Here is a 25,932-nt window from a genome sequence, read left to right on the forward strand (position 1 = left end):
TGCAATCTGAGGTTCAAAAAGGGGGCCAAAATTTGATCCTACACCCCTCTTATGGTCAGGCATTATACACTCACTTCCTGATGGTCAGTTTGACCGGTGTGTTGATACAGTTGTCCGTCTCTCGAAGTTTCTTGATCTCCCTCCACGTCTTCAGCATTCCTCTCAGTAGCTGCCGATCGTGCTGCAATTCATAGTCCCTCAGTCGACGGGTTTGCCTTTGAAAATATGTGTAGAGTGCATTCCCGTTATAATGAACATGGTTAGAATGAAATTCCAGTCACAATAAATTAAAAACCTCGGGCCGTAGCATTATTCATTCTCTGTATTTCTATTGTTTATTTGTTTGGTATAAATAATGAAATGTCAATATAATGAAAGAAAACTACCGGTCCCAAGGACTTCGTCATAATGGGAGTCCATTGTATTGGTGAGAAAAATGGTTGGTGGTGATAAACTGAGAAGCAAACTATGTCTTGCAAGATATGCAGGATTTATTATTCCAGCAAAGTAACCAGGAGAAAGTTATAAGATTCCAATGATGCAGTGAATAGAGTTTGATAGAGGGCATACCAGGTCTATACTCATTCCATCTGAAAGCTTATGTTACTACAAGATTAAAGCATCTTCTTGGTAGTCTGGTGCCTCATTATGCCTGGGTCAGATTTAAAGGTATCGTTTACCATTGGGGGCAGTGATTTCAAACATGTTAAAGTTATCACATTTAATGTATATGTATAGGTCAGATGTATCACAAACCATCATGTCAGATAAAGATTTTGCAATACAGCCTACATCATAAGGAGATATCGCTATTTTTCTCAATAAGTCATAACTGTACATGGTTCATTCAAGAAACAATTTTATTGTAATTATTGTTCACATTCTGAATATTTAACAATACTTAACATGGATTATACTGATTTACATTTTTACATTGGTTCTTTCTATCCCTAACTCACATTTTAGAAATATATTGAAGCACTAAAGCTGGGTTTTTGTTTCATCTGCAAATGGTAAATAAATAAATGCTTTTGACTGCCTTTGTAGTGGAGTACGATGTTTCCAGGACACCTCATGCAACTAGGGCCTAACAAATGACCTACTGTGTGAATTGGATGCCGCCAAGAAAACTGCCAAGAGCATCAGTAGTGTTTCATCATCTTTAAATTTCCTAAAAGTCCCCTATCTTAGATACACTGGGCACTCCAAGCGTAGCCTGGTTTTGCTGTGTGATATGCTGCTTGACATGATGAGCTCCCCTAGCCCTTCACGTTTGCACAAAGCATACACAAGAAGACGGTCTACACTGGACAAAATATAACAAGCAACCTAAATGTTAGGTGGAAAATGACACAAAAGTCTACACTGAGCTGGGAAGAAAAAGGGTTATAGAAACTGTCCTGCCAAATGAAAGGATCTCTACTGAGCTGGGAATAAAAGGCTTATAGAAACTGTCCTGCCAAATGAAAGGATCTACACTGAGCTGGGAATAAAAGGGTTATAGAAACTGTCCTGCCAAATGAAAGGATCTACACTGAGCTGGGAATAAAAGGGTTATAGAAACTGTCCAGCAAAATGAAAGAATGGACACTGAGCTGGGAATAAAAGGGTTATAGAAACTGACCTGCCAAATAGAAGAGTCTACACTAAGCTGGGAATTAAAGGGTTACAGAAACTGTCCTGCCAAATGAAAGGGTCTACACTGAGCTGGGAATGAAAGGGTTATAGAAACTGCCCTGACAAATGAAAGGACTACACTGAGCTGAGAATAAAAAGGTTACAGAAACTGTAATACCAATTGAAAGCATTTACACAGAGCTGGGAATAAAAGAGTTATAGATATTGTCCTGCCAAATGAAAGGGTCTACAATGAGCTGGGAATAAAAGGGTTATAGAAACTATAATACCGAATGAAGTATTTACACAGAGCTGGGAATACAAGGGTTATATACTTACAGAAATTTTCCAACCAAACAAAAGGGTCTACACTGAGCTGGGAATAAAAGGGTTATAGAAACTGTCCTGCCAAATGAAAGAGTCTACACTAAGCTGGGAATTAAAGGGTTATAGAAACTGACCTGCCAAATGAAAGAGTCTACACTGAGCTGGGAATAAAAAGGTTATAGAAACTGTAATACCAAATTTAAGCATGTACACATGGCTGCGAATAAAAGGGTTATAGAAACTGTCCAGCCAAACGAAAGGGTCTACACTGAGCTGGGAATAAAAGGGTTATAGAAACTGTAATACCGAATGAAAGCTGGGAATAAAAGGAATATAGAAACTGTCCTGCCAAATGAAAGGGTCTACACTGAGGTGGGAATAAAAGGGTTATGGAAACTGTCTTGCCAAATGAGTCTACACTGAGCTGGGAATAAAAGGGTTATAGAAACTGCCCTGCCAAATGAAAGAGTCTACACTAAGCTGGGAATAAAGGGGTTATAGAAAGTGTACTACCAAATGAATACGTTTACACAGAGCTGGGAATAAAAGGGTTATTGAAACTGTCCTTCCAAATGAAAGGGTGTACAAAGTAACTGGGAATAAAAGGATAATAGAAACTGTCCTGCCAAATGAAAGGATGTACAAAGTAACCGGGGGAAAAAAGGGTTATAGAAATTGTTCTGTCAAATGAAAGGGTCTGCACTGAGCTAGGAATAAAAGGGTTACAGAAACTGTACTACCTAATGAAAGGGTCTACACTGAGCTGGGATTAAAAGGGTTATAGAAACTGTACTACCAAATGAAAGCATTTACACAGGGACAAGGGAAGACAGGGGGAAAGAGACCAAACAGGTAGTGAGCAAGTGAGAGAATGATATAGATATATAGAGCATATGAACTCACTACCTTCCCAGGACAATTACCCTGCAGCTAAATACCAGTTAGTGATAGAGTAACAGTAAAGATTAAGGTTAGGTTTAGGGTTAGAACTTTGGTTAGGGCTAGGATTAGGTTCAGGATTGATATTTGGGTTAGGGTCAGGGGAAGGGTCTGGGTAGTTGTCCAGGGGGTAATGTTATCCAAGAACCTTAATAGAGAGATAAAAGCAAAGAGAATGAAAGACAGAAAGGAGAGAGATAGAGAAAGAGATCTGTTATCTCTCACCTGATCTCTGTCTTGTAGTCTTGGACCTGCCGAGACGTTTCCTCAGTAATGGTTTGATCCATGCCAATGTTGTACGCATTCATAATCTGCTCCTGTAGGCTGGTCACTGCAGACTTCAGGGCTTGGAGCTGGCCAGAGGAAAGAAAGAATCATTCATTCCTTGCATACAACTGGGACACCTGTGTCACTACTTCACATAAGAAACTGTTACGAAGCAGTCCATAGAGGGAAAAGCAATAAATCCACTTAACAGATCTTTTGACAGAAAATGTTAGTTGCTATAATGAGAACTATGGACTGTACTATGATATTCATATGTGACTCTGCATCACAAAACAAAAAGTTGCCAGATATGGATTTTTAGTGAAGGGTAGATTCTTAAAGAGCAGACCCTAAGTTTTAAAATGATTTATAACCCAGTTCAAATGGATTCCCCTAACCTATCTAAATACCAGAAAGAAAGCATACACTCTGGAATAGTGTGAACTGAGAAAGAGGCTCTGAAGTACAGGGTCTATTCAAGCATTTAATGTTTACCAAGTCATGCTCGCTGTGCAATGAAAGGGACAAAACACAGGGTGTAAACCACCGGAGCAACAACAATGAAGGAATTATCAGATTAAGCTGAAATTGAGCATGTTCTATCAACACATTCTGATTACTGCAAACTTTCAAAGTAGCTGAGTTATCCTTTGAAAAGTTATTAGACTTGAAAGTGAAGAGTGTGTAAATGATTTCAACAAATGAAAAGGGAACTCTAAGACATACCTGATCATTCTATTCTCCCCAAAAAGGGTAGTAGAAAAACTGCAGAAAACATACTTTCCCTTTCATGTAATGATCCCAAACTAAAGAATGATGTAGAGGAAAGATAGCTCTTTCAGAAAATATGAAAAACTCAAAATTGAGTCACTTGACCCATTTCACCTTTGTGAATAATTGTTGCTTCAATGAGAAGTATGGACTGCACTATGATATTCATTTGATAGCAAACATCCAGTGAATAATCATATTGTTGACAAGAATACTATGTATTATTTCACTACTGCAGAAAATAATCTGAAACAGAACAAAACAACCCATAACAAACCCCTAAACTTGTTATGATTGTTTACAAGAACTCATATCTACTGTATGTTAGTAAAATGCATGAGTATTAATATTGAGCACATTTTCGTAATTGCGCAAGGACTTTGCTGTCTAAAATGCAAAATTCATTGGAATCAGCATAGTAAACTTGGTTCAACAAATCTCACACAGGTTTACTTCAAAATGTTTCAGATCACTCATCACTCATCATCCACATACATAAAAAAACTAGTTCTTGTGTTGTGATTCAAATCACGACCCACGTAATCCCGACTATTGGTGGCTGTATGAATAGGCCTATACATAGAGGACGAGCCAATAGGCAGACAAAGCTTGGTATAAAGAGCTAAAGGGATAGTACAGTATTGGTGGAGATGAGAATTGGGCTTTTAACATTTTGCGAGATACCAAGAAAACACTTATGTAATAGTACAGAGCATAACATATTAAGAGGAATTCAAAGTTTATTTGATGAAAATCGGGTTTGGAATGACTGAAACATCCAAAAACAAAGTAAAACAAAGCGATCGCAATAAAAGGTGGGTCCCACACTTTATTAGAATCGCTCCATTTTGGATATCTCAGCCATTTCAAAACCAATTTTAATCAAACAAATGTTGAATTCCTCATGGAATTACATGCTCTTTCATATTTCATAAGAGGTTTCTCATTATCTCACCAAAAAATGTTAGCAACCTGAACTTAGGTCTCAACTAAAACTATATGATCCCTTTAAAGAGAGGATCTGAGGCAGTGATCCAGCACTCCCTCACCTTGTCTGTCAGGTACTGGGCCATGTCCCGCTGCTTGCGCCTCAGGTACTGGTCATACTGCTGCCGGAGTCTGGAGGCCAGGACGTGCTCCTTGCTGAAGAAAGGATGGTGGGTGAAGACCAAGGTGTTGATGTCGATGTCGATCTGGTGCACGCTCTCCGCCGCGTCCAGGTCGAGGCTGAAACCCTGGTGGATATCTGATGTCATGGCCTGAGGGTTACCAGAGTAAAACAAATTGCTTTAGAAGGCTGCGTTTCTATCTAATGTATAATGATTAACTTGGCATTTGTTGCTTTGATCAATGGCATCTTTACTTGTTTTAAAATATGTATAATAGGCTTAAAACTATCTCTTGTAAATTAAAAACACAAAATGCAAATCAAAACACAGAGATAACAAAGTATCATACTATAATATGGTATGATCATTTGCTATATATTATATAATATAAACGGAGAGAGAAGTCTTTGAACATGGAGCTGAGTTGGTGAAGTAGGAGTAACAAGAGACTTAACATCTGGGCAGCAGCAGCTTCTTAATAATGGTGACAAATAAGAAACAGTTTCATTCACATGGAGCATCCTCTTCAACGCCAGCACCATTCTCTCAGAGAGTTCTTCCTCTGTCATAAACCAAACATTGACAGGCATTGATTGACAGGCCTGGGAAATAAGGAACATGAGCTGAACATCTTGTACCTGTGTGTATCTTCTTTGATTTGTCCTCACAATCTCCACTTCACAGTTCAAAAACTGCAGAGTCTCATTCTAGGTGTCACAGAGCCTCATTAACTTGAAAGTACTTTGTATTTGGGTGCCTTAGCCATTCTACAACCGATTTTCATCAAATAAACTTTGAATAAAATTTCTCTTAGAATGGTATCCTCTGGACTATTTCATAAGTGGTATCTTGGTATCTCACAAAAAGTTAAAAGCCCAATTCTCATCACCACCAATACTATACCATTCCTTTAATTCAAGGTACCACAGAGCTTCACTTTGGGCAACACAAAGCCTCATTCAAGGTACCACGGTGCCCCCCTCCCCCAATATTACATATGCGGATCTTACCTTTCGAAAGATGGTCTGCAGTTCTGGCTCTCTTTCCTCGTTAGGTATAATCCTTGGTCTGGTTGGTGTTTGCTTCACTGGGTCTGGAAGGGCCAAAATACGCCCATCCTCCCCAAACCAGCCTTTACCCTGTGTGTGACAACATCAATAGTCATACAATTGTACTTTCAAGTGCGACAAAATTTACCATGAGCAGAAATTCAGTGTAAGAGATCATTTTTAAGGCATAAACTAAGATGTAGTCTGTAGCTGGACTTCTTTTCAAATCACAGAATAGCCTCCAAGACAATCTATTAAAGGGTAACACAGGATAAATCAGTAGTGTTTAACTGTGATAAACAGACTGGGACATTTCTGTTGTGCAAGCCTTCCCAATTCAAAACCAATCTTTTTTAAATGGATCACTTTCCCAGAAATTGAATTGATGCACAGATCAAAGTCATCTCATACGTCATCAATGAGACACAAAATCCTAATCATTATAACCATTTCAGGGCGTCCAGAAATGATGTGGGAAGACAGACCTTGTCTGGTCTCTGGAGGAGACGGTGCTCCATGATGTTCTGGTTCCTCTGAGATACGTCAGGCCTGACACCAACGTAGAAACCCTCGTCCTCAAGGTACCTGGGCTGCGTGTTCTCTGGCACCTTCTGCTCTGCAGGCACTGAGAGTAGCAATGACATAGTTAGAAAAAAAAAAATCATTCATGCAAATTATCACTCATATGAAAACAATGATATGGTCCCAGACATCAGCAGAAGTCTCCTACGTGTAAGCACTTGTTTTGTTTTGTTTTGTTTTTTCCAAAGAGCATTGCCATTAATACCTTCTTATTACCCCATCATTATTGACTACCCATTCTATATACCCGGTTGCAGGACAACATTGGGTGAAGTGTGCTGGGATGTATGCATTACGCATGATTTGAACTAAGTATCTTTGGTTTGGGATTAGACAGCCAGTATAGAATTCAGGGCTGTTGCGTTTCAGTGTATAAAGCCAAAAACTATCAATCATCACAATGTTTCTGATTCAAGTCCCCTGGCTGCAGCGGTCGTGTCTCTGGGCAAGGCACTTTATCCTCACTGCCGACTTCTTCCAAGGGGGACCTAAGGCTGTTGGTCCCATGGTCACATGTTTATAAGCATTCAACGCTTCCTCAGTGGTCATACAAAAACAAATCAATTCCATCAATTCAATTCATATGACAATGGAAAACTACTTTCAGACAACACAATATTCTGCCAGCTTGGTGAGGAATTATGCCAACAGTATTTTCTCTATCAATTATAAAATGGATAGAACTCTCATATTATTTTCAAGCATCAAATAATGCAAATAAAACCAGAAATTGTACAAGTAGAAATTTTTGCTGTGTGGAAACATTCGCACATTTTGCGCAAACCAGAAGCTAGTGTGAAAATAAAAGCACACATATATTTCTGGAGGCAATTTGTTCCAACAATTTATGTCCTGATTCCACAGAATAAAAAAACAGGTGATATTTATCTTACCCAGCCAAGAGCACAAATTAGTCCCACAAAAGTATCCACTTTCACAGTAATGCCAAGAATACTTGTTTCTGCAAAGAATTTCTGTGACACTGGACTATGATACAGGAGGTGTTATGCTGGCTTTAGTGAGAAAATTACCTGTTTTGATGCTAGGTACAAAGAAGAATCCCTTTTCTCTGTCTTCCCTGAGGCCAAGGGGTACGTACTCCGCAGGCATCAGCTGCGACGGCTGCAACTTCCACGCCTCCTTGTCGACGAAGACTTCTGAGAGTAGCGGCTTGCTCTCCTCTGCCTCCTCCTCATCCTCTTTGACTGGCTTCAGCTTGCCTGCATCCCTACCGGTACTGGGGCCTGGCTGGTCCTCTGAGGGGGGTTCGGAGGCGATCTCCGCGGGTTCGGGTTCCGGGTCGTAGCTGCGGGTGAAGAAGTCAAATGCCTCCTCTTCAGTGGGGAGAGCTGCTTGCTGTCAGTGGGGAGAAGAAAGATACAAATATGCTTTTAATATCACATGCAGTAACGTTGTGCATGAGATGGTAACAAATGAAAGAGTTAAAACTGTGATCAGAGTCTACATGACCTGCAGAGTACTTGCATTTATTATAAATCTGCTGAACCTACTGTGCTTTGCTCGCTCGTGACAAGGAAGCTTTCTGGGCATGCTTCACTAGAGAACCCTTCTTTATTGAGATGTTGTTGGAATAAAGGAAGGTGTTTCCCACCACCCTCCTTGTATTGTGTGATATGACTGCCAATATCTTGATATCCTTCTCCTCAGTCAGTGTTAGTATCATCCCAGGCCACACACCCTGACAAGAGTTACACTTGAAGAATTACCAGCTACCACCAAAATCCATTCAAAGACGACAACCATTCTGGCTCTGATGCTCTAGTTGAGCTGTTTCAGTTAACGTATTGACATGTCATGTTGCACATGGAAACCCTGGATAAGTTTTGAGTATTACAAGCCATGATGAACACATGCAGCATGCATTACATACAAAATATACCATTAATCCTAATTGATCTTTGCTATTATCCATAGGCATGGTAGCAAACCAAAGTCATTTACATATATTACGAAGACAGCAAAAATACACAATATCAACACAACTGCCATCATTATCAGCCTTACCATCATCAGCAGCAGCTAATCATTGTGCTTTCTCTACTCCTTGGGGTTTTACATACCATCTTATTTGTAGAATTTCTGCACCCTTTTGATGAGTTTAAAGCCTCAGTTTCATAGACATTTCCACTGAAATGGAAAGAGATTTTTAACAGTAGATGGCAGATACCACATCAAAGGCCTGGATTCTATCAATGTCACTTCTCTACCTTGGCTTTGACTTGCTTGAAGGCTGCCCTCCACTTTGACTTGGCAACGATGGATTCATTCAGCATCTTGTCCTCCTCCAATTCCTCCTTTGTCAGCTGACACGAGAGCAAAAGAAAATCATTTCTATAAAACTATATATATTAAGCAAACTGCTCCTACTGTCAATGATAGTCATACTTTTTTCCCACGACTAACTCTAAATGGATCAGTACACATCTACGACTGACTTGCAACCTAATTTGACCTAATTAATCCGACTTGTCCTACTAGTCTAACTAGCTTGAGTCCCACTGGTTCCTTTTTTTCTGACATGTTTGTTAATTCACAGAGCAGCAGTTAATTTACAGAGCAGCAGTTGCAATCTTAACAAATTTAATTTGTAGAGGGAGACAAAGTGAAGAAACTCACACCTGAACCTTCACCCCTTTGAACAATATCTTTCTTTCATTTAAGAAACTAATGTTTATAAATGGAGATAGAGACGATAATGTGATTTCAGAAAATGACATCACAATGATGTTACAGTTGAGCGATCACATAGGGGAAAAAAAAGTCATGGCATCCTGAGCTCATGAGACATCAGTGATGCAGGTTTTCCGGAGCTAAGAGCTTGAGCTTTTAGAGATAATCAATTCACATGTTTTTCGTACAGAAAGAAATATAGAAAGAATTCATACAGAAATGTACAAATGGGTCAGAAATGAGGGGAACAGAAATTTTCTCGTCGTTGTTTCAATTATTCGTATTCTACTGGAACTACTACAGTGAATCTGTATGCTGCTTCTAAAAGCTAAATGATGCACTATTGAACAAAACCTCCACATAGCTTCAACCTAGGGAGAATATCACTGCAGAACTTAAGATAAAAAACATATATTTAATAAAAAAGAAAGTAGAAAACCTTAATAGTGCAAAGCAATAGGCCTACAGATCAGAAACAAGCACATAAAAAAATTTCCAACTACTAACAGAACCTTATAAACATGTAAACACACACTGATATCTTTTCCTCTACTTTTCCTTCTTGTGCTTTCATTTTCATTGTAGCAGGACTTCAAAGAAGAAGTAGAAGTAGCAGTATACAGTGAGTTAATAGACTAATCAGCTGTACCAGTGAGGGTTCGTCAAATCTTGTGGCCATATCCCTGGCCCTTAACCCTCTCAACCTCCTGGCAGGCAAGTCCTTGTCTGGATCCCGCGCCACTTCATCCTTCATACTTTCCTCAGCTTTCTCCTGCATTCAACATTCAGGGAGAGAAGGTAAACATGAGTGTACATATTCTGTATCAATGCACAGCACATTATCATTCCTAGGAAGTTTCATGGATTCCTTCTTCTATTGTAAACAAAGAGTTTGTGAATACACCAAATTGATGCAGAAGAATTGTCAGTGACGGCCAAGACCTCTATAATTTGATTAGAAAGCTAGAAGACAATATCTTGTTATTTGTCATAAGTTACATTTCATATCTTGATTATTTTAGAACACAAAAATTATACAGTCATGCGCACCATTTTTACTGGCAAGGGCAGTATCCTTTGCCTGCTCTCAAGGGCAAGATTCTCTTACTCAAAACTGCATTACTCTTACTTCATTACTCTGACTCATCTTTGATCCATTAATGTGTTTCATATTAGGGTATTAAATACATTTCTTTACCTTAGCCTCCGTTATTTTCCTGCGAATCCTCTCTCTGATGGTGGCATTAAGGCTAGTGGCAGCCTGGTCTGAGGGCACTCCGGCCTTTGCTGCCTCAACCGCTGCTGCCATGTTTAGTTGCTCTGAAATGGAATGGATACAAACACACTGGTTCCTTGAAATACTCAATAATACTCTAGACAAAGTATCGATGATGCTACATATTCTCTGGTATCCATAAACATACACAAAAGTACCTGTATGTCCATACAATGTAAATGTGACCCGCTACAACAAAAGGATCCAAAAGTCGGGGAGGACCATTTCTTGAAAATGACATGACAATATTCCCTTACTCTTCCACTTTAATTTCATGTATTACACGACTCATACAAGTACTCGGTAGCGGATATATCCATGATTTTGTTAGCGCATGTCGAGTGGTTTAGGAAATCAGCATTTCGAGAAAACCGCCTTCAAAGTATTCCTTCTGACGCTACCATGATCAAGGGGATGTAAGACAGCTTTCACCGCTTGACAACAGAAGGTATGCTCCTAGCAACCTCTGTGATGTTCATTCGAGCTTAGCGTCAGCGGTCTAGCAAGACCAATCAGTAACGAGGATGCCATGCAATGACCAATAAGATCACTCCCTCGTTGCTAGGGGCGGAGTCTAGCTGCAGCGCTAAATCCAAATCTTCGGACACGTTTCTGTTCCGTTGAAAGTCGGAAAAATCATGGCCCAGAAAATCGCTATTTTCTTGCCTTTCCTTTTATCATTTAGCTTCGAAATTTCAGCAGATGATAGACGATACACTAGACTACGAAATTATGCCAAAAACAAAAATAAAATCGTTTTGACCGATTTTGATGATCTGACTTCAAACTCGATTTTCTCGGCTCAGTCGTCAGCGACTTTAGGATCCTTTTGTTGTAGAGGGTCACAAATGATAAGATTGAGCAAGATGTATGCATAGAATGGTCACAAACAACCCCCAGACCAGGGACAGTAATGTCTCATAATTCATGTAAGGTTTTTGTACTCTTTTTTGTATTTTTGTGATAGCATTAGTGTTAATGTTTTGTGTCAGTGTTTGTGTTAGTGTCACAGTTTATGTTAGTGTCAGTGTCAGTGTATGTGTTAGTGTTTGTGTTAGTACTGGTATTTGTGTTAGTGTCAGTGATTGTTAGTGTTTTAATGGTTTTTTGTTTTTGTTTTTGTTATGCAGAAGAAAGCAACTATATATGCTTTCATATTTACAACTTGAATACAGTAACAACATTATATTATTGCTCTGGTTCAGCAAATGTGGTAGGAGCTCTTGCCTTTCTTCCCCTTGCCCGCTCTCTTTTTGGGTTTTGGCTTGTCCTCTTCCTCCGGTTCCTCAAAGCCCGTTTCAGGAATGGTGGGAATCTCAGCCTTGTCCCGAGGAGGAATTTTTCTGGGCCGGGCCTTTGGTGGCTCCTGAGACTCTGCCTCCTCAGCTGGTTCCAAGGATGCAAATAGCTACGCCATCGACAAAGTACAACAGAAGGGTGAAAGTCAAACTTGCTCTCTAGACCTATCAGAGTTTGCGATGTCACAATGGTATTATTGTAGTTGTTTCAAAAAGTGTGAAAAGAATTTTACATAACTTGTTTTCTTCTTTTTAATACAGAAAAAGTGTGCCCAATTAATATATTTGACTTCACACATCTCTGTGACCTGTTGAGGGAATGTGTACTCTTCATTATAAAAATGAAGATTGCGACATTCCCTTTAATTTTCTTCACACTCCTTCTACAAGTAGGACAGTTCTCAAAATCCACTCTTGAAAGGACAGTGTGCATGAAATTAGACAAAATGTAAACATTTTGAACAGATTGTGAAATTTTCTTCCCACTTCCACCAATCACTAAACATTCTGCATGCAATGAATTCACATGAATGTGTGCAATAGCTTCCCCATTAACTCTGTCATAACAATTACCGAGCACACTGAATGTGGAAGTCACTTGCATCTTACGTAAATCTAAAATGATAGAGAGCTGGAAGTTCACCTGTAAAAGCAACTGCAAATCTGCAGAAAATAAAAATGAAGGCTAATTTGTTTGTTTATTTATTTATTCACACATATTGAAAATGCACGGAACAATAAATAAATCATACTTGAATCAAAGAAAGATTAGAAAATGAATGGATTGCCCATTAAAGATTCATTATCACAGTGATTCTATACTTTCATGGGGCCCAATACACACAAACACTGAAAAATTATAGTACAAACAGTAAAATATATTCAAACATTGTATAAAAGCAAATACATACTTCATCCCACTCCCTCATAACTATTAACTGAATACAAAAAAAAAAAAAAAATAGATAACCAAATTTGATATTTGTTGGTCATATAGAAGACCAGAAGGTCTGTAACTTTTTTCTTCATTACATCCTCACAATAATACAGTAGCCATCCATAGGTTAAGGGGGAAATCCAGTCCAAATATAAGTTAGTCTTATAAGAAAGAGTAAAATATGACGAGTTAAACGGTATAAGTTTGATCGAAATCAGGTGAAAAATAAGGAAGTTATGACATTGCGAGGTTTCGCTATTTTTTTTTTTTTTTTTTTTTGGGGGGGGGGGGGGGAACAGTTCTTGAACAGTTAATATGAATACGCAAATGGCAAAGTGAGCATGTCATTCCCTCACAACTTACAGTACCAGATAGTTTTAACATAAAATTGTGAAATTTCAAGTTTTTCATTCAAACACAATTATGCCCGAGGCTCAAATCCTCATATATCTAACAGATCACTATCCTGAAGTTATTCAACCAGGAATAACGTCATGTTTCAGACTTCAATAGCAGAAACATTGAATTTTCATCATTTTTTGTTTGTACACGATCAATGGAAAATTGTGAGGGTATGACATGGTTAGCTCACTCATTTGCATATACATACCCACTGTACAAGATCTGTTTTTGAGAAATTATCAAAACTTTCAAAATTTCATAACTTCCTTATTTTTCATCCGATTTCAGTAAAATTTTCTACCGTTAAACTCGTAAAATTTTACTTTTTCTTTATCAGATTGATTTATATTTGGACTGGATTTCGTGTGGATAATGGGAAGGCTGCATCTGTAAGCCTGACTAGATATGTTAGCAATGGATGAGGGCGCCCTCACCTCTTTTTTCTTGGACTCTCTGTCCTGGGTGAGTTTCTCCATCAGACTCTCTGCATGCTGGAGCTCTTCAAGGGGCTGTGGGAGATAGATAAATATGGTAATTAGATAAATAGATAGGTAGATTCACAGATAGATAGATAGATAGATAGGTAGATATACATACAGATATGGCAATTAGATATAGATGGATAGATAGACAGATACATAGATGGATAGATACATACATACATAAAAACATACATACTACATGGATAGATATATACAGCAATTAGATAGATAGATAGATAGATAGATAGATAGATAGATAGATAGATAGATAGACAGATAGATAAATACCTACAGACAGAGGAAGAGAGAGAGGGAGTCAGGGAGACAGATTAAGAGGGACACTTTTAAATTCTGACTTGCCCACTTGGGCCACTACAAGAAAATCTAATTGTCCTCTTTGAGATGTGGAATAGGCCAAGGTGGCATATTGTTTGGTCCACATTGCCACACCCCCATCAGCCTTTCAAGCTGTGGAAGAATGACTGGCTTCAGTGTGTGTAGGAACTATTAAATTCAATTGAAATTTCTCATTCTTCAAGTTTGCAGCAGAAATGTCCATGAACACTGTGACTCAGATAATTATTGAAATTCATCGTTTCCTGAAACAGAAAAATTGTAATCATCTTCTAATGAATTCTATGGCAAATACATGAGAGGATATACATTTTCTGTATGTAATGTGAAAGGTGAAGAGTTAAAGGGAACAGATAACATGTGCAATGGTGGAAAAAAATTCAAGTCTAACAACCCACTCCATACGCCCATCCTAATCCTGTATCCTTACTTTAGATTATAGAATTCAAAAGTGACTGCACAGCTGTCCCACCTTTCCTTGCATGACTATCTGTTCTCTTCAAACACTAGTTTGCTCATTTACTCAGTACTCTGCAGTAACACTCTATCAAGCAGATAGGCTTTTAAGTCTAGTTACACTTTATATTTCAATATTTTACCTCAATATATATATATACTTCAATATTTTACCGTGTAAGTTGGTTGTAAACGACGTAGAATTGAACCAGGTGGAATATATAAAATTCCTTGGTCTCTATATTGATTGTAAGTTGACATGGAAAGTTCGTGTTGATTCTTTGCATAAATTATTATCAAAAAATGTAGGTGTTATGTATAAGTTAAAACAGTTTTTTCCTAAACATGTTCTGCATTCATTGTATTCTACTCTATTTTTGCCTTATATAGGTTATGGAATCCTGGCATGGGGAAACTGCTGTACAACTAGACTTAATTCTTTATTATTGATACAGAAAAGAGCTATACGGATAATTAACTTCGCCACATTTTTCGAACACACTAATGTCTTATTCTTTTCCAGTAGAACACTTAAGATCCAGGATTTATATCATTTTAATATCGGGTCATTTATGTATCAATTAAACTCAGGTGGTCTCCCTGATGTGTTTTCTTCGATGTTTGTCAAAAATACTGAAGTTCATTCTTACCCTACTAGACAAAAAGATTCTTTTCATCTTTCTCCTGTACGAACCGTATCTGCTTTAAAAACAATAACCACTACAGGACCTAAATTTTGGAATGAGTTGGAGAGAGAAATAATCCAATCTCAGTCTCTTTATTCATTTAAACATAAACTTAAACTAGTTTTTCTGAATTCATATCTATAGCTATTAGAAAGATTAAACGAGAACTTACCTGTTTGAAGTTTGATCTTTATTTTATGAGGGAGTTGGAGAAAGAATTCACAGTGAGAGCCCGCTCAACGCGCGCGCAGTCATACTTCGTAGCAACAAGATGTGACTTCTGTCAGAGTGGAAAGATTGAGAACTTACTTGAAGTTGATCTATACATTTTGTAATAGTATTCATGCCATGGGAAGGGAGAGGAGGGACTGTGAATTCTTTCTCCAACTCCCTCATAAAATAAAGATCAAACTTCAAACAGGTAAGTTCTCGTTTAATCTTTCTATTTTATTTCGTGAGTTTACGCAAGAACTCACAGTGAGATTTTGTAGCACAGAAGTCACATTTGTTCCAACTGAACAAACTCAAGCATGCACAATGGCAAGCAAAATGTAAGCTCAAATTACCTTGGTCTGAGGCCATTATTCCCTCACAATGAGCTGTGACAGGCACTGTCCCTCTTCTTGTAGAGGTTTGTCGTAGAATATACGGAATGTTCGTTCTTTTGACCAGCCTGCTTTTGCGAGGATCAGAGGAATAGGTGCATCCGCCCTGTTTGCTGCTGAGCTAGATGCTGCTCGGGTTGAATGTGCACTGAACATTGTGGTGTCAATGCCAGCGCCAGTCATGATTTCTTTGATCCATCGAGAAATTGTCTGTGCCGTTACTCTCTTGAAAGGCTTGCGAAAACTAATGAAGAGATGACTTTCCTCTCCTCGGATCTCTTTGGTTCTCCGAAGGTAGGCCTTAATGTATGTAACTACACACAAACGTCTGTCTGGGGGGTACGCTTTCAAAAGTACGTCCAATCCAAAATTCCCAGGTCTAGACTGCTTAAGATGTTCATTAACTTTGAATGACACCATAGATTGTTTGAGAATCATGCTGTCTAGATTCAGGCAATGCAAAGTCTGTACCCTCTGGGTGGATATCAAGGCCAGTAACATGCACAGCTTCATCGTTAATTGCTTCAAGCTAAGCGAGTTAGCGGGAGCTAGACTTCTCAAATATCTAAAAACAATATTCACATCCCAAATTTCCGAATACCGCGGCCTTGGGGGCCTGAGCTGGAACACACCTCTCATAAAACGAGAGAGAAGCGGATGAGTGCTGACAGTAAATTGTTCATCCTCTAACACTAGAAAGGTAGCAAGTGCACTCCGTGCTGAGTTAATAGCTGAATAGCTCAAGTTCTCTTCATAAAACATGTGTGTAAAAAACTCCAAAACAAAATTTATCTTGGCATGAAGGTGACTTTCCTTCTTAAGTGTACAAAACTTTCTCCATTTCCTTATATATGTACAATATTGTCTTTGGGTTGATGCCCTCCAAGATGCTGCCAAGATGTCCACCGTTCTGCTGCTCATGCCAGAGTTCTCGAACGGCAGCTTCAAAACCTGCAACATAACAGATCAAGGCAAGCGTGTAAAGGGTGCGGTTCCCCAGATACTGGTTGCATAATCAAATTCCTGTGTCTAGGAATTAAGAGTGGTTCATCTTTAAGCATTCTCCTCATGCGAGGAAACCACGCTTGCGTAGGCCAGTTTGGGACAATCAAAAGACCATGTGCCTTGTCGTTTTCTATTTTTTGGAGACATTTGGGGATGAGGCAGAAAGGAGGGAATGCGTAGAAATACAGATCACCCCAATTCAGAGTGAATGCATCCACAGAAACCGCATCTGGGTCAGGCAGCCACGTAACGTACGCAGGCAGCTGCTTATTGAGTCTGGACGCGAAAAGATCAATTTGGGGAGTACCACATTTCTTAGTGATATCAGTAAAAACTTTCTTATTCAGCATCCATTCTGTTCTGTCATTAAAATGACGAGATCTCCTGTCTGCTTCTGTATTGTCACGACCTGGTAAATAGGCTGCTGTGATCCAGATATTCCTTTCCTTACACCAAACCCAAATGTCTCGTGCTGCCCTGTCGCAGGCTCGAGATTTAATGCCTCCCATATTGTTCAGGTAGGCTACAGCTGTTGTGTTGTCAGTTCTAATGAGCACATGTGTATCATGCAGGTGGCCGCAAAATGACTTCAAACCAAGCCCTGCAGCTAAGATTTCAAGATAGTTGATTTCATTGTTTTGAGCATGCACTATCTCCTGATCATCCCATCTACCGCCAGTTTCACTGCTTAAATCAGTGGCACCCCATCCTTGCCCACTGGCGTCAGTACGTAGCTCTAAAGCTGGCCGATCTCGACTAATTGGTGCCGACTGGCAGTGAATGTTATTGAACCACCACATTAACTCCTGTTTAGAAGCTTCAGACAAATTCATAGGTCTATCAAAATGCCCTTTGCTTGATTTTAGTGCAAGAATTTTGTCTCTTTCTAGGTTACGATAGAAGAGGGGGCCATATTGAATAGCAGGGAAAGTAGCAATCAGTTTCCCAATGACCTGCGCCACCTGCCTGATAGTAGGGTTTTGTTTCCCTAGCAATTCCGCACATACTGCCCTGATATTTTGACATTTCTCATGCGGGAGCGTTATAGTCATGCTTTCCGAATCCAAGATAAACCCCAAAAATTGGAGCCGTTGCTGAGGCTCTAGGATAGATTTCTCTGAATGAATGACAAACCCAAGGTCAGAGAGCAGTTTTGTGGTTGCTTGCACCGCTTCTAGTGCTTGTGATTCAGTTTCACCGATTATGAGAGTGTCATCTAAATACCCCACAACCAGGTGGCCTGCCTGTCGCAGCTTTGCGAACACCGGCTTCATAAGCTTTGTGAAGAGCCTAGGCGCTGTACTAAGGCCATTGGGGAGTACCTTAAATTGCCAACATTTCTCGTGCCAGACAAATCTCAAATACTTGCGATATGAGGGGTGAACAGGGACAGAGTAGTAGGCATCTCGAAGGTCGATTGAGGCAAGGTAACAACCAGGGGAAGTTAGGGTTGTAGCCGTATGGATGTTATCCATTTTGAAATGCTGTACATTCAGACTGTCATTGAGGTCCGATAAATCTAAAATTAGGCGTATGTCCCCATTTTTCTTTGGGCGTGTAAAGATATTGGACACAAATTCTCCCGCCACATGCTGGCATTCTTCGATTACGCCTTTCTCGGCCAGTTTTCGAATTTCAATGTCAATCTTGCTCTCCTCAGCATTACCCACTCTGTAGTGGTAAGGCGGTTTACCTCTATGAGGTGGGCTATACGCCTCTTGAAATTCAAGTTTGTAACCGCTAATTGCATCAAGTATGAAAGGATCAGTGGTAATATGATTCCACTGTTTGCTAAAATGCCTCAATCGACCCCCAACGGGCAGGTCTAATGGAACATCCACATGTTCAATGTCAAAAACTGACTGTACAGTGTGAGTAGATTGTGTATTTCCACAACAAGAGCTAGGCCTGCAACTTACCTCCTTGGGTAGTGCAGTTACTTTCTCCGTGACACAGTGTTTGGCTTGGCTGGGGTTGCTGTCGAGTAGCTCTGCCCCCGGTTGTGCGCATGAGCTGGAGGTGGGCGAGTCTGCGTGTGCGGGGCTGAATGTCTGTATCCCCGCTGCTGCTGGCCTAAAAAAGGCCTGGATGTATCGCCAGCTGCGAGCCAGCCTGCGTTCCGATATTGCTTCCGGCTGAATCCACCGCTGGCCGTGCGCTTGTATGGGTGGTACGGCTGATGAGTAGATCTCTTAGCCTGGCCTTTAACCACACTAAAGGCAGCCCTATTCTCCTCCTTGAGATCTTTTACACGTTGTCCCAAGTCATCACCGAATAGAAACGCGGTCACGGGTGTATAGGCTTGCACAGATGTGCGTAAGCAGCGTTCATATCGGGCTTGATCAGCTCCTTTCTCAGGCAATTCATCTCGTAATTGGCATTACAGAGTAAAGCGAGTGCGTCCTGTTGCGCCTCGTTCAAGTCAGTAGGAAGAGTTTGTAGGAACGCACACAGCCCGCGGGTAAGAGATTTCTGTACTCTCTGCAGCTTAACGTCTCTGCTGCGCGTAGTCTGTGTCACATTATCCCAAATCACTGGATTGACTTTAGGGACTAGTAAGTTGGGGCAATTGCTCGGTGCTGGGTAGTTTGCCGCTGACTCTTCCATAGATTTTTCCTCCAGACAATGGGAGATGAGATAATTTGTAGAATTTGCCAATTCGTCATTGATAGGGTCGCCCACACAGGCGGAGACCGCAAATTTTGCAGCAAAGGATGGCACTTGTACTGGCCGCCCCGTGAGCTCTGCGGGTGCGTAACCCGCTGCTGCCGCAGGGAAATCGCATTCATCCCCACTGTAGCTGCTGCCACCGTGGTCGTCGTGCAGCGTACCGCGTGCTTGCGTACTATCGTCTGTAGCACACACATCCATGCCCCCAAACGGCACACCACCGTGGTTTTCTGCGGTACAAGCCGTGCCAACATGGCCGGCACGTAGTTGCTGTTGTTGGATACGAGTAGGCTGAGACGGCAGTATTTCCATGACCTTTTCAAACATGGATTCGAGTTTAGAAAGGCGGGAAAGCACCTCCGCGTCCGTCTTCTCTTTAGGGGGAGCTGCCTTCTTACTTAGGCCTGGTTTGGTGGGTTTTTTAAGGGTTTTCCCATTCCCTTCTTTCTTTGTTGGAGCCTTAATACTAGCCGGCGAACACTTGGGTTCATGATGCACGGCTGTAGTCACCATCGCCACGACAGACTTAGCTGTATGCAGGGCGCTCGTACTAGTGGTGCCACCCACGACAGGCTTAGCTGTATGCTGTGGGGGAGCGGAAAGCGGAATTTCCATCCCGCGATATCTCGTGAATAAAAATCCACTTCCGAAGCAAAGTCAGCTCTAACTGAGCTATAAATAATAACAATCCACAATATGATAAGATATTGCGACGATGCACAGCTAAAAGGACGAATAAAACTGGATTTAGACTGCGATGAGGGAACTTAGCCCCTCGTGCAAAACGTGCGAAGAAGCGATATGACTGCGCGCGCGTTGAGCGGGCTCTCACTGTGAGTTCTTGCGTAAACTCACGAAATAAAATCTTCAATCCTCCTCGATATTCTCTGTTCATACTTCACATTACTGACATTATCGATTATGTAACATGTGCCTCGCTCGTGATTTCTGTATTATCTCCTGAACTTCCTCTGTACACATTTGGTATCTCTGCTATAGGACACTGCATCTGACTTGTACCTCGCTCGGGTGATCACGCAACACTCAAGAAGTCTGTGCCGCGGACATTGTTTTCATTGTTTTCTTTTTTCTTTTTCTTTTTACTTTTTGGCGTTTATATTTCTCCAATTCAGAAATTGTCATTCCTTTAATTACATACCCAAGTAAGAAATAATCTCACATCCGCATCTGGGAATCTACACCCTACAAGCAATGCTTCTATGTAGATTCCTCATATTTCACATGTTTTATTGTCTTATAAGCTGTACGTGACAATTCATCCAGGCTTTTGTATTGTGATGTTTATGTTTTATGTATTTGTTGAAATGTGGAATATGGAACAATAAAAAAAAAAAAAAAACTTTAGATTCAAGATATTCCAGAGCAACTCACATCAGCAGGCATGTCCTCATCCACTCCACCGTCTGCTGCTGATAAATTCTGCAAATAAAATATAACAAAAATCTTGTTAAGTATTTAGCAATGACTCAATGGAAAAATAATTTTTAAGTCATGATACATGCAGATGAATAAAGATACCATTCTCAATATTCTCAATAACAAAAGAATGTAAACAGAATAGCATTAAACAGTAATTCAGTCACAGAAACTACATACACATTTCTCCGATGATATCTCATCCATCTGTCCAGGTATAAATACTTGTGAAGAGTGATTCTGAATTTGAAATTTACTTTATCGCTAGAATGACACATCACAACCTACTCTGGCAAGCTACTTCATTTCGCAACCCTACAAGTCATGAAGAAATTCAAATGATTATTGCTGAAATTTAATGTTTGATGAGTGGATATTTACCTCAACCTCCTGCCTGCTGCTTTGTGGAGAAGAGGCCGCCTCTGCAAGGAGAGTGGAGTCCATCGTGTTCTCCCGCATGTTACGCCGTCTCTGGCGAATCTTTTCTCTGAACGTTCTGTCAACAAGTAACAGACAAATGCAATCGGTGTTCAACATACCTAGGAAAACAAATTTTGGCTTGTACATTTATGAGATGTGACTGTATCTGACTAGCATGGATGTCTATTTAGTATGTGATTGTTCTTTCTTCAATATTTTCTGACATACAATTGTAAGACTGACTTTGTGTGGTTACAATATTCCAAAGTTGCCGATGGATGGCACATTTGAGAAATCATTGACATTTTAAGGTACAAAGTGTGTGATTATGCTCATATTGGAAGGGTTGGGGGCAAACATAGAATACTATCTGGCTTCTGGCTATGAAAATTTTAGTTTGATGGCTACTGCACTCACTCTGACATGATGACTTCTTGTTTTGTCTTCCCCTCAGAGAGAACTTGGGCTTTACTCTGGTTTTCCACTCAGTAGGATGTATGCATTGTCTTGTCCTCATTCATGCATCATATTCTTTAACACTGTAACAGATGAAATTAAATAAAACAAAATAAAAATGCCCAGATCATGCCATGCATCAATGGACTTATGTATCACTGACCGGGTTTTCTAGATTTATTATGAACCCATTTTTGCCTCCACTGATACTTCAACAGAGTTCTAATCAATCCTACTCAAAGACAAAGAGTATCTTGGATAGTCTAGACCTATCAATCATATGAATTCCATTTTGATTAAATGACAAGTGATTGAAGGGAGTTGTTGTTGAACCGTAGCAACAAAAAAAAGTAGGCCCTAGCTATGCCCCTTAAGGTCTACAAGTTTAATTTGTAAATTAAACTTAGTTACAAAGTTAGATCGTTAAATCAGACATAGAAATACAATTCCTACTGATCACTGCTAAATAAATGGTGGAACAACCTGAACTGAAGACACACAGGCTTGTTTTCTAGAGAGCAGTTATCAAACTCAAAGTCAGGAAGTAGACACTGTTAACAAACTAGTGTCTAGTTAGGTCTAGCAATGGCTCTAACCATTTATAGTCACGCGAAAATTGTACGAATGTCAGTTGCATAATCGGATCACGCGCGAGTAACGTGTGATCCTTGTACTCACATAGATGTCTCCGTATGGGACTGTGTAATAAAATTGTTTACATCGTAGTTAGGCATTTATGTTCGGACAGTTAAGTCCCGTTGCGCAGTTTTAACACGGCACAAACAGAATCATAATCACTTATTATGCAATCTATTTCTTTTATGAGTTAAGCAAGGATTAACTCAAATCATAACGCTACGTGTTACCCCAGATTTTACCGTTTCACGCAGCTCGGATGCCAGACATTCCGCCATCGCAATCCAAGAATGTTGATAGTATGGTGGCGCTTAATTCATAAAAAGGATTCGTACTAAACTCGTGTTTATCACGGAACATAGATGGTATTTATTTATTTATCAAACTCGAACATGCGATCCTAAATCAACGCTGCTTAAAACAGTGAAAATGATTTTAAAAATCTGATGTTCTAACTTCGTATGTCAAAACCTCAAAAATATTCCTTACAATCGTGTAAAAATTAGTGAGGTATTGCTGAAAAAAAAAGTTTACATAGATTGTCTACTACTATAAATGATGGACCATGTAGGCCCCAACTAAATGAAATAGAAAAATTACCCGTTTGGGATCAAACTCTTCACATGTACTACTAGTACTTTAAAGTACATAGAACACCAGCTATAATGCAACTGTAATTGACTATTGGTTATCCAGCCATCTTCTCAGACGGGGAAAAATAAATAGGCCTAAACGTAGGCCCTATTTAATCAAGGGCGCCGGGGGGGCGCAAAACAAGTTTCAAAGTGCCCCCTGTAACAAATAATTAATCAATTGTTTAAAGACCAAATGAACAATAAGGAACTTTTCTTGTCCAGAAGTTGTCAATTTCATAACTGAAAATGCAAAATGCAAAATGCAAAATCATAATTCATTATAAACATACATTATAATATCCATACACTGATATTTACTTATGAGTAAATTTAGTGTATAGATGGTAGCCTCGCATCCTCGAGTGTGCCCCGTAACATGCCTGTGGCTTACATTTTCCCTTTCTTCTATGCATTTTAGCAATATAAAAATAATTTTTATGGCTCGAACAATGCGATCATGAATACATTTCAGGCAAGTGGCAAAGTAAAAGTGGCTCGCTCGCTCTGCCCGTACATACAGTAAAATGAAAAGTTTTCATATGTTATGATGATAGTCCTTTGCGGTGATTTTTGTTTTACTACGCTTAATTCCCTAGAAATTTGCTTTTAAATGCCCTATAAACGCGATTTTTGTACTCTGTTTTTACAAAAAGTCCTTGCCGTGGGAGGAGGGTATTCCCCCTCCCACACCCTCCCCCTGCTCGGTCGCTTCGCTCCCTCGCCGAGGATCTCACACCGTTCGGTCACATGTAAAATGTACCTCCATGTGATGATCATAGTCCTTCGCACTAATTTTTTCACTATGTTTAATTTCCTAGAAATGTGCTTTTAAATGCTCTATAAACGCGACTTTTGTACTCTGTTTTCACAAAAAGTCCCTACCATGGGAGGGGGGATACCCCCTCCCACCCCCACCCCCGTTAGGTCTCTTCGCTCCCTGACATTTAGTGTAAAATTCTCGTAATTGTTTTTGATATGTGTGTTCGTCTCAGCCATACGACTTGCTTCTACAAGACACCCGATTTAGATCACATGGTTTCTGTGCTCTCTGCAGGCTTCCTACAAAAAAAAAGATAAATATTTATTACTATATTGTTATCATGATTATTATACAATGGCAAATATAGGACTAACATTCTCTTGTGTAGTTCACGGCAAAAATGAAAATGTAATAGCTTTAATGATCTGAATATGGTTGTATGCGGCTGTGTTATGAAAGAGTTGTGAAACTACTTATTCCGCAATAAATTATTTCCTTCTTTTCCTTCCTTCTTTGGTGAAACCCTTACAATTCCTTTTACTTGTCTTTACTCTATTCTTAACGGGGGCATCCCACGAGACCGACACCCACGAGTCATACGGTCCACGAGACCGACATCAATAATAGGTCCATGAGTCATACAGCCCACGAGTTATACGGCTCAGGAGTCATACAGCCCATGAGTTCGACACTACACACAAAAGGCTCATGAGACCGACACTAAGCAAACATAGCCCACGAGACCGACACTAAGCAATAAAGGCTCATGAGACCGACACTAAGCAAAGAAAGCCCACGAGACCGACAGTAGGCAGAAAAGGCCCACGAGACCGACACTAAGCTAAAAAGGCTCACGAGACCGACACTAAGCAAAGAAAGCTCACGAGACCGACAGTAGGCAAAGAAGGCCCACGAGACCGACAGGATAAACAGCGCCATCTACATGTCAATCACCTGTACAGGGTGTTCCATGAACGGAAAAATTACATACTGGCGGTTGTAATTTGTAAATTTTAATGAACGATATCAAACATGTATTTCTACATATACTTCTGGTGGGGGGGGGGGGAGGGGGGCAAGTGTGGGAGCGACATTGTTATCACGTAGAAAAATAGAATTGTATTCTTCATGCCCCCCCCAAAAAAAATAGAAGAATTAGTTTTCTTCATCCCCCCCCAAAAAAAAAATAGACAAAAACAAAAACCCCACAAATGAATTAAAAAGAGGGCAAGAACGATGTACGGATTAATTTTAAAGTTTTGATAATGCCATCGTGCTATTTTAATAGGCTTTCCCAGTTTTGTAGCTAGAAGATGGACAGGATATAATTTTTACCTTTTCTCTCTCCCGATTCACTAGTTACTTATTCTATTTTAGATTTGCTACCCTCCTGCATGGAAGTTTTGCAGTAAGATCTATTTGTAATTTTCTCTGTAACTGTAATGTAATGCTACTGATTAAAACGTTTTATATCGCAGGGATTCACCTCAATTTGTGGCTTGTGTTATTCTCCTCCAAACAGTACATTTTTCGTGAAATACAATAGCTGTTTTCATGGTTGCATCTAATTTTTTCCGAATCCCTTACGCTACTTTAATAGGCGATTACGTTATTTTTATTTCTAATTAATACTAATTCAACACCCTCGCAGGTTTACTGTGGAAAGATCTGTTATACACTTTTACTGTACTTTGTTCATTTTTTCACAAACAAACACCCATGCAAACACAATTAAAGATCCTGATCATTTCAGGGGGGGGGGGGGGGAGGGGGGAGGGGGGAGGGGGGGGGGGGGGCAACTGATGAGGTTACACCCTGCCGGAGATGGCAACTCTTCTTTTCCAACTCTCATATCTTCCTATGCTAAGTATCAGGACACCCTATACAATTTATTGGTCTATAGGTGGCGCTGTTCATCCTGTCGGTGCGGAAAATCTCTTTGGTCCAGTGCCGTATATTATTAGGGAGCTTTAGATTTTGACGCGCGGACGTTTGAGCTGACGCTGGCGCTGGACGTTCTCCTCTCCCTGCGTCGTGTGGAAAAGTAGCTTTAGATTACGCTGGG

At 40.0% G+C, this 25,932-nt stretch overlaps 2 protein-coding genes and 1 pseudogene across 2 annotated transcripts in view; all 3 read right to left on the bottom strand.

Annotated features, from left to right (window-relative positions):
• The window catches only part of LOC139712504 (coiled-coil and C2 domain-containing protein 2A-like), a 45,841-nt gene extending 23,991 nt beyond the window's left edge, over positions 1-21,850 (bottom strand). The window contains 14 exon segments of the mRNA XM_071624319.1: positions 75-215; positions 3,109-3,236; positions 4,971-5,180; positions 6,041-6,169; positions 6,565-6,704; positions 7,693-8,017; positions 8,890-8,985; positions 10,002-10,124; positions 10,551-10,672; positions 11,871-12,036; positions 13,700-13,774; positions 20,916-20,963; positions 21,348-21,456; positions 21,798-21,850. Of these exon segments, the coding sequence (XP_071480420.1) occupies positions 75-215; positions 3,109-3,236; positions 4,971-5,180; positions 6,041-6,169; positions 6,565-6,704; positions 7,693-8,017; positions 8,890-8,985; positions 10,002-10,124; positions 10,551-10,672; positions 11,871-12,036; positions 13,700-13,774; positions 20,916-20,963; positions 21,348-21,456; positions 21,798-21,805 (1,820 nt within the window). The 5' untranslated portion in view covers positions 21,806-21,850.
• Positions 15,825-16,849, bottom strand: LOC139712496 (uncharacterized). Its single transcript, XM_071624312.1, has one exon. The coding sequence runs from the start codon at positions 16,806-16,808 to the stop codon at positions 15,825-15,827; it is 984 nt and encodes a 327-aa protein (XP_071480413.1). The 5' UTR covers positions 16,809-16,849.
• LOC139712499 (uncharacterized) lies at positions 16,675-20,138 on the bottom strand (annotated as a pseudogene).
• Positions 21,851-25,932: the final 4,082 nt, after the last annotated feature.

Source organism: Diadema antillarum, unplaced genomic scaffold (assembly GCF_040938485.1).
Source record: "Diadema antillarum isolate AM-2024a unplaced genomic scaffold, OU_Dant_1.0 seq00001813_RagTag, whole genome shotgun sequence".
In the NCBI taxonomy this organism is placed as follows: Eukaryota; Metazoa; Echinodermata; class Echinoidea; order Diadematoida; family Diadematidae; genus Diadema; species Diadema antillarum.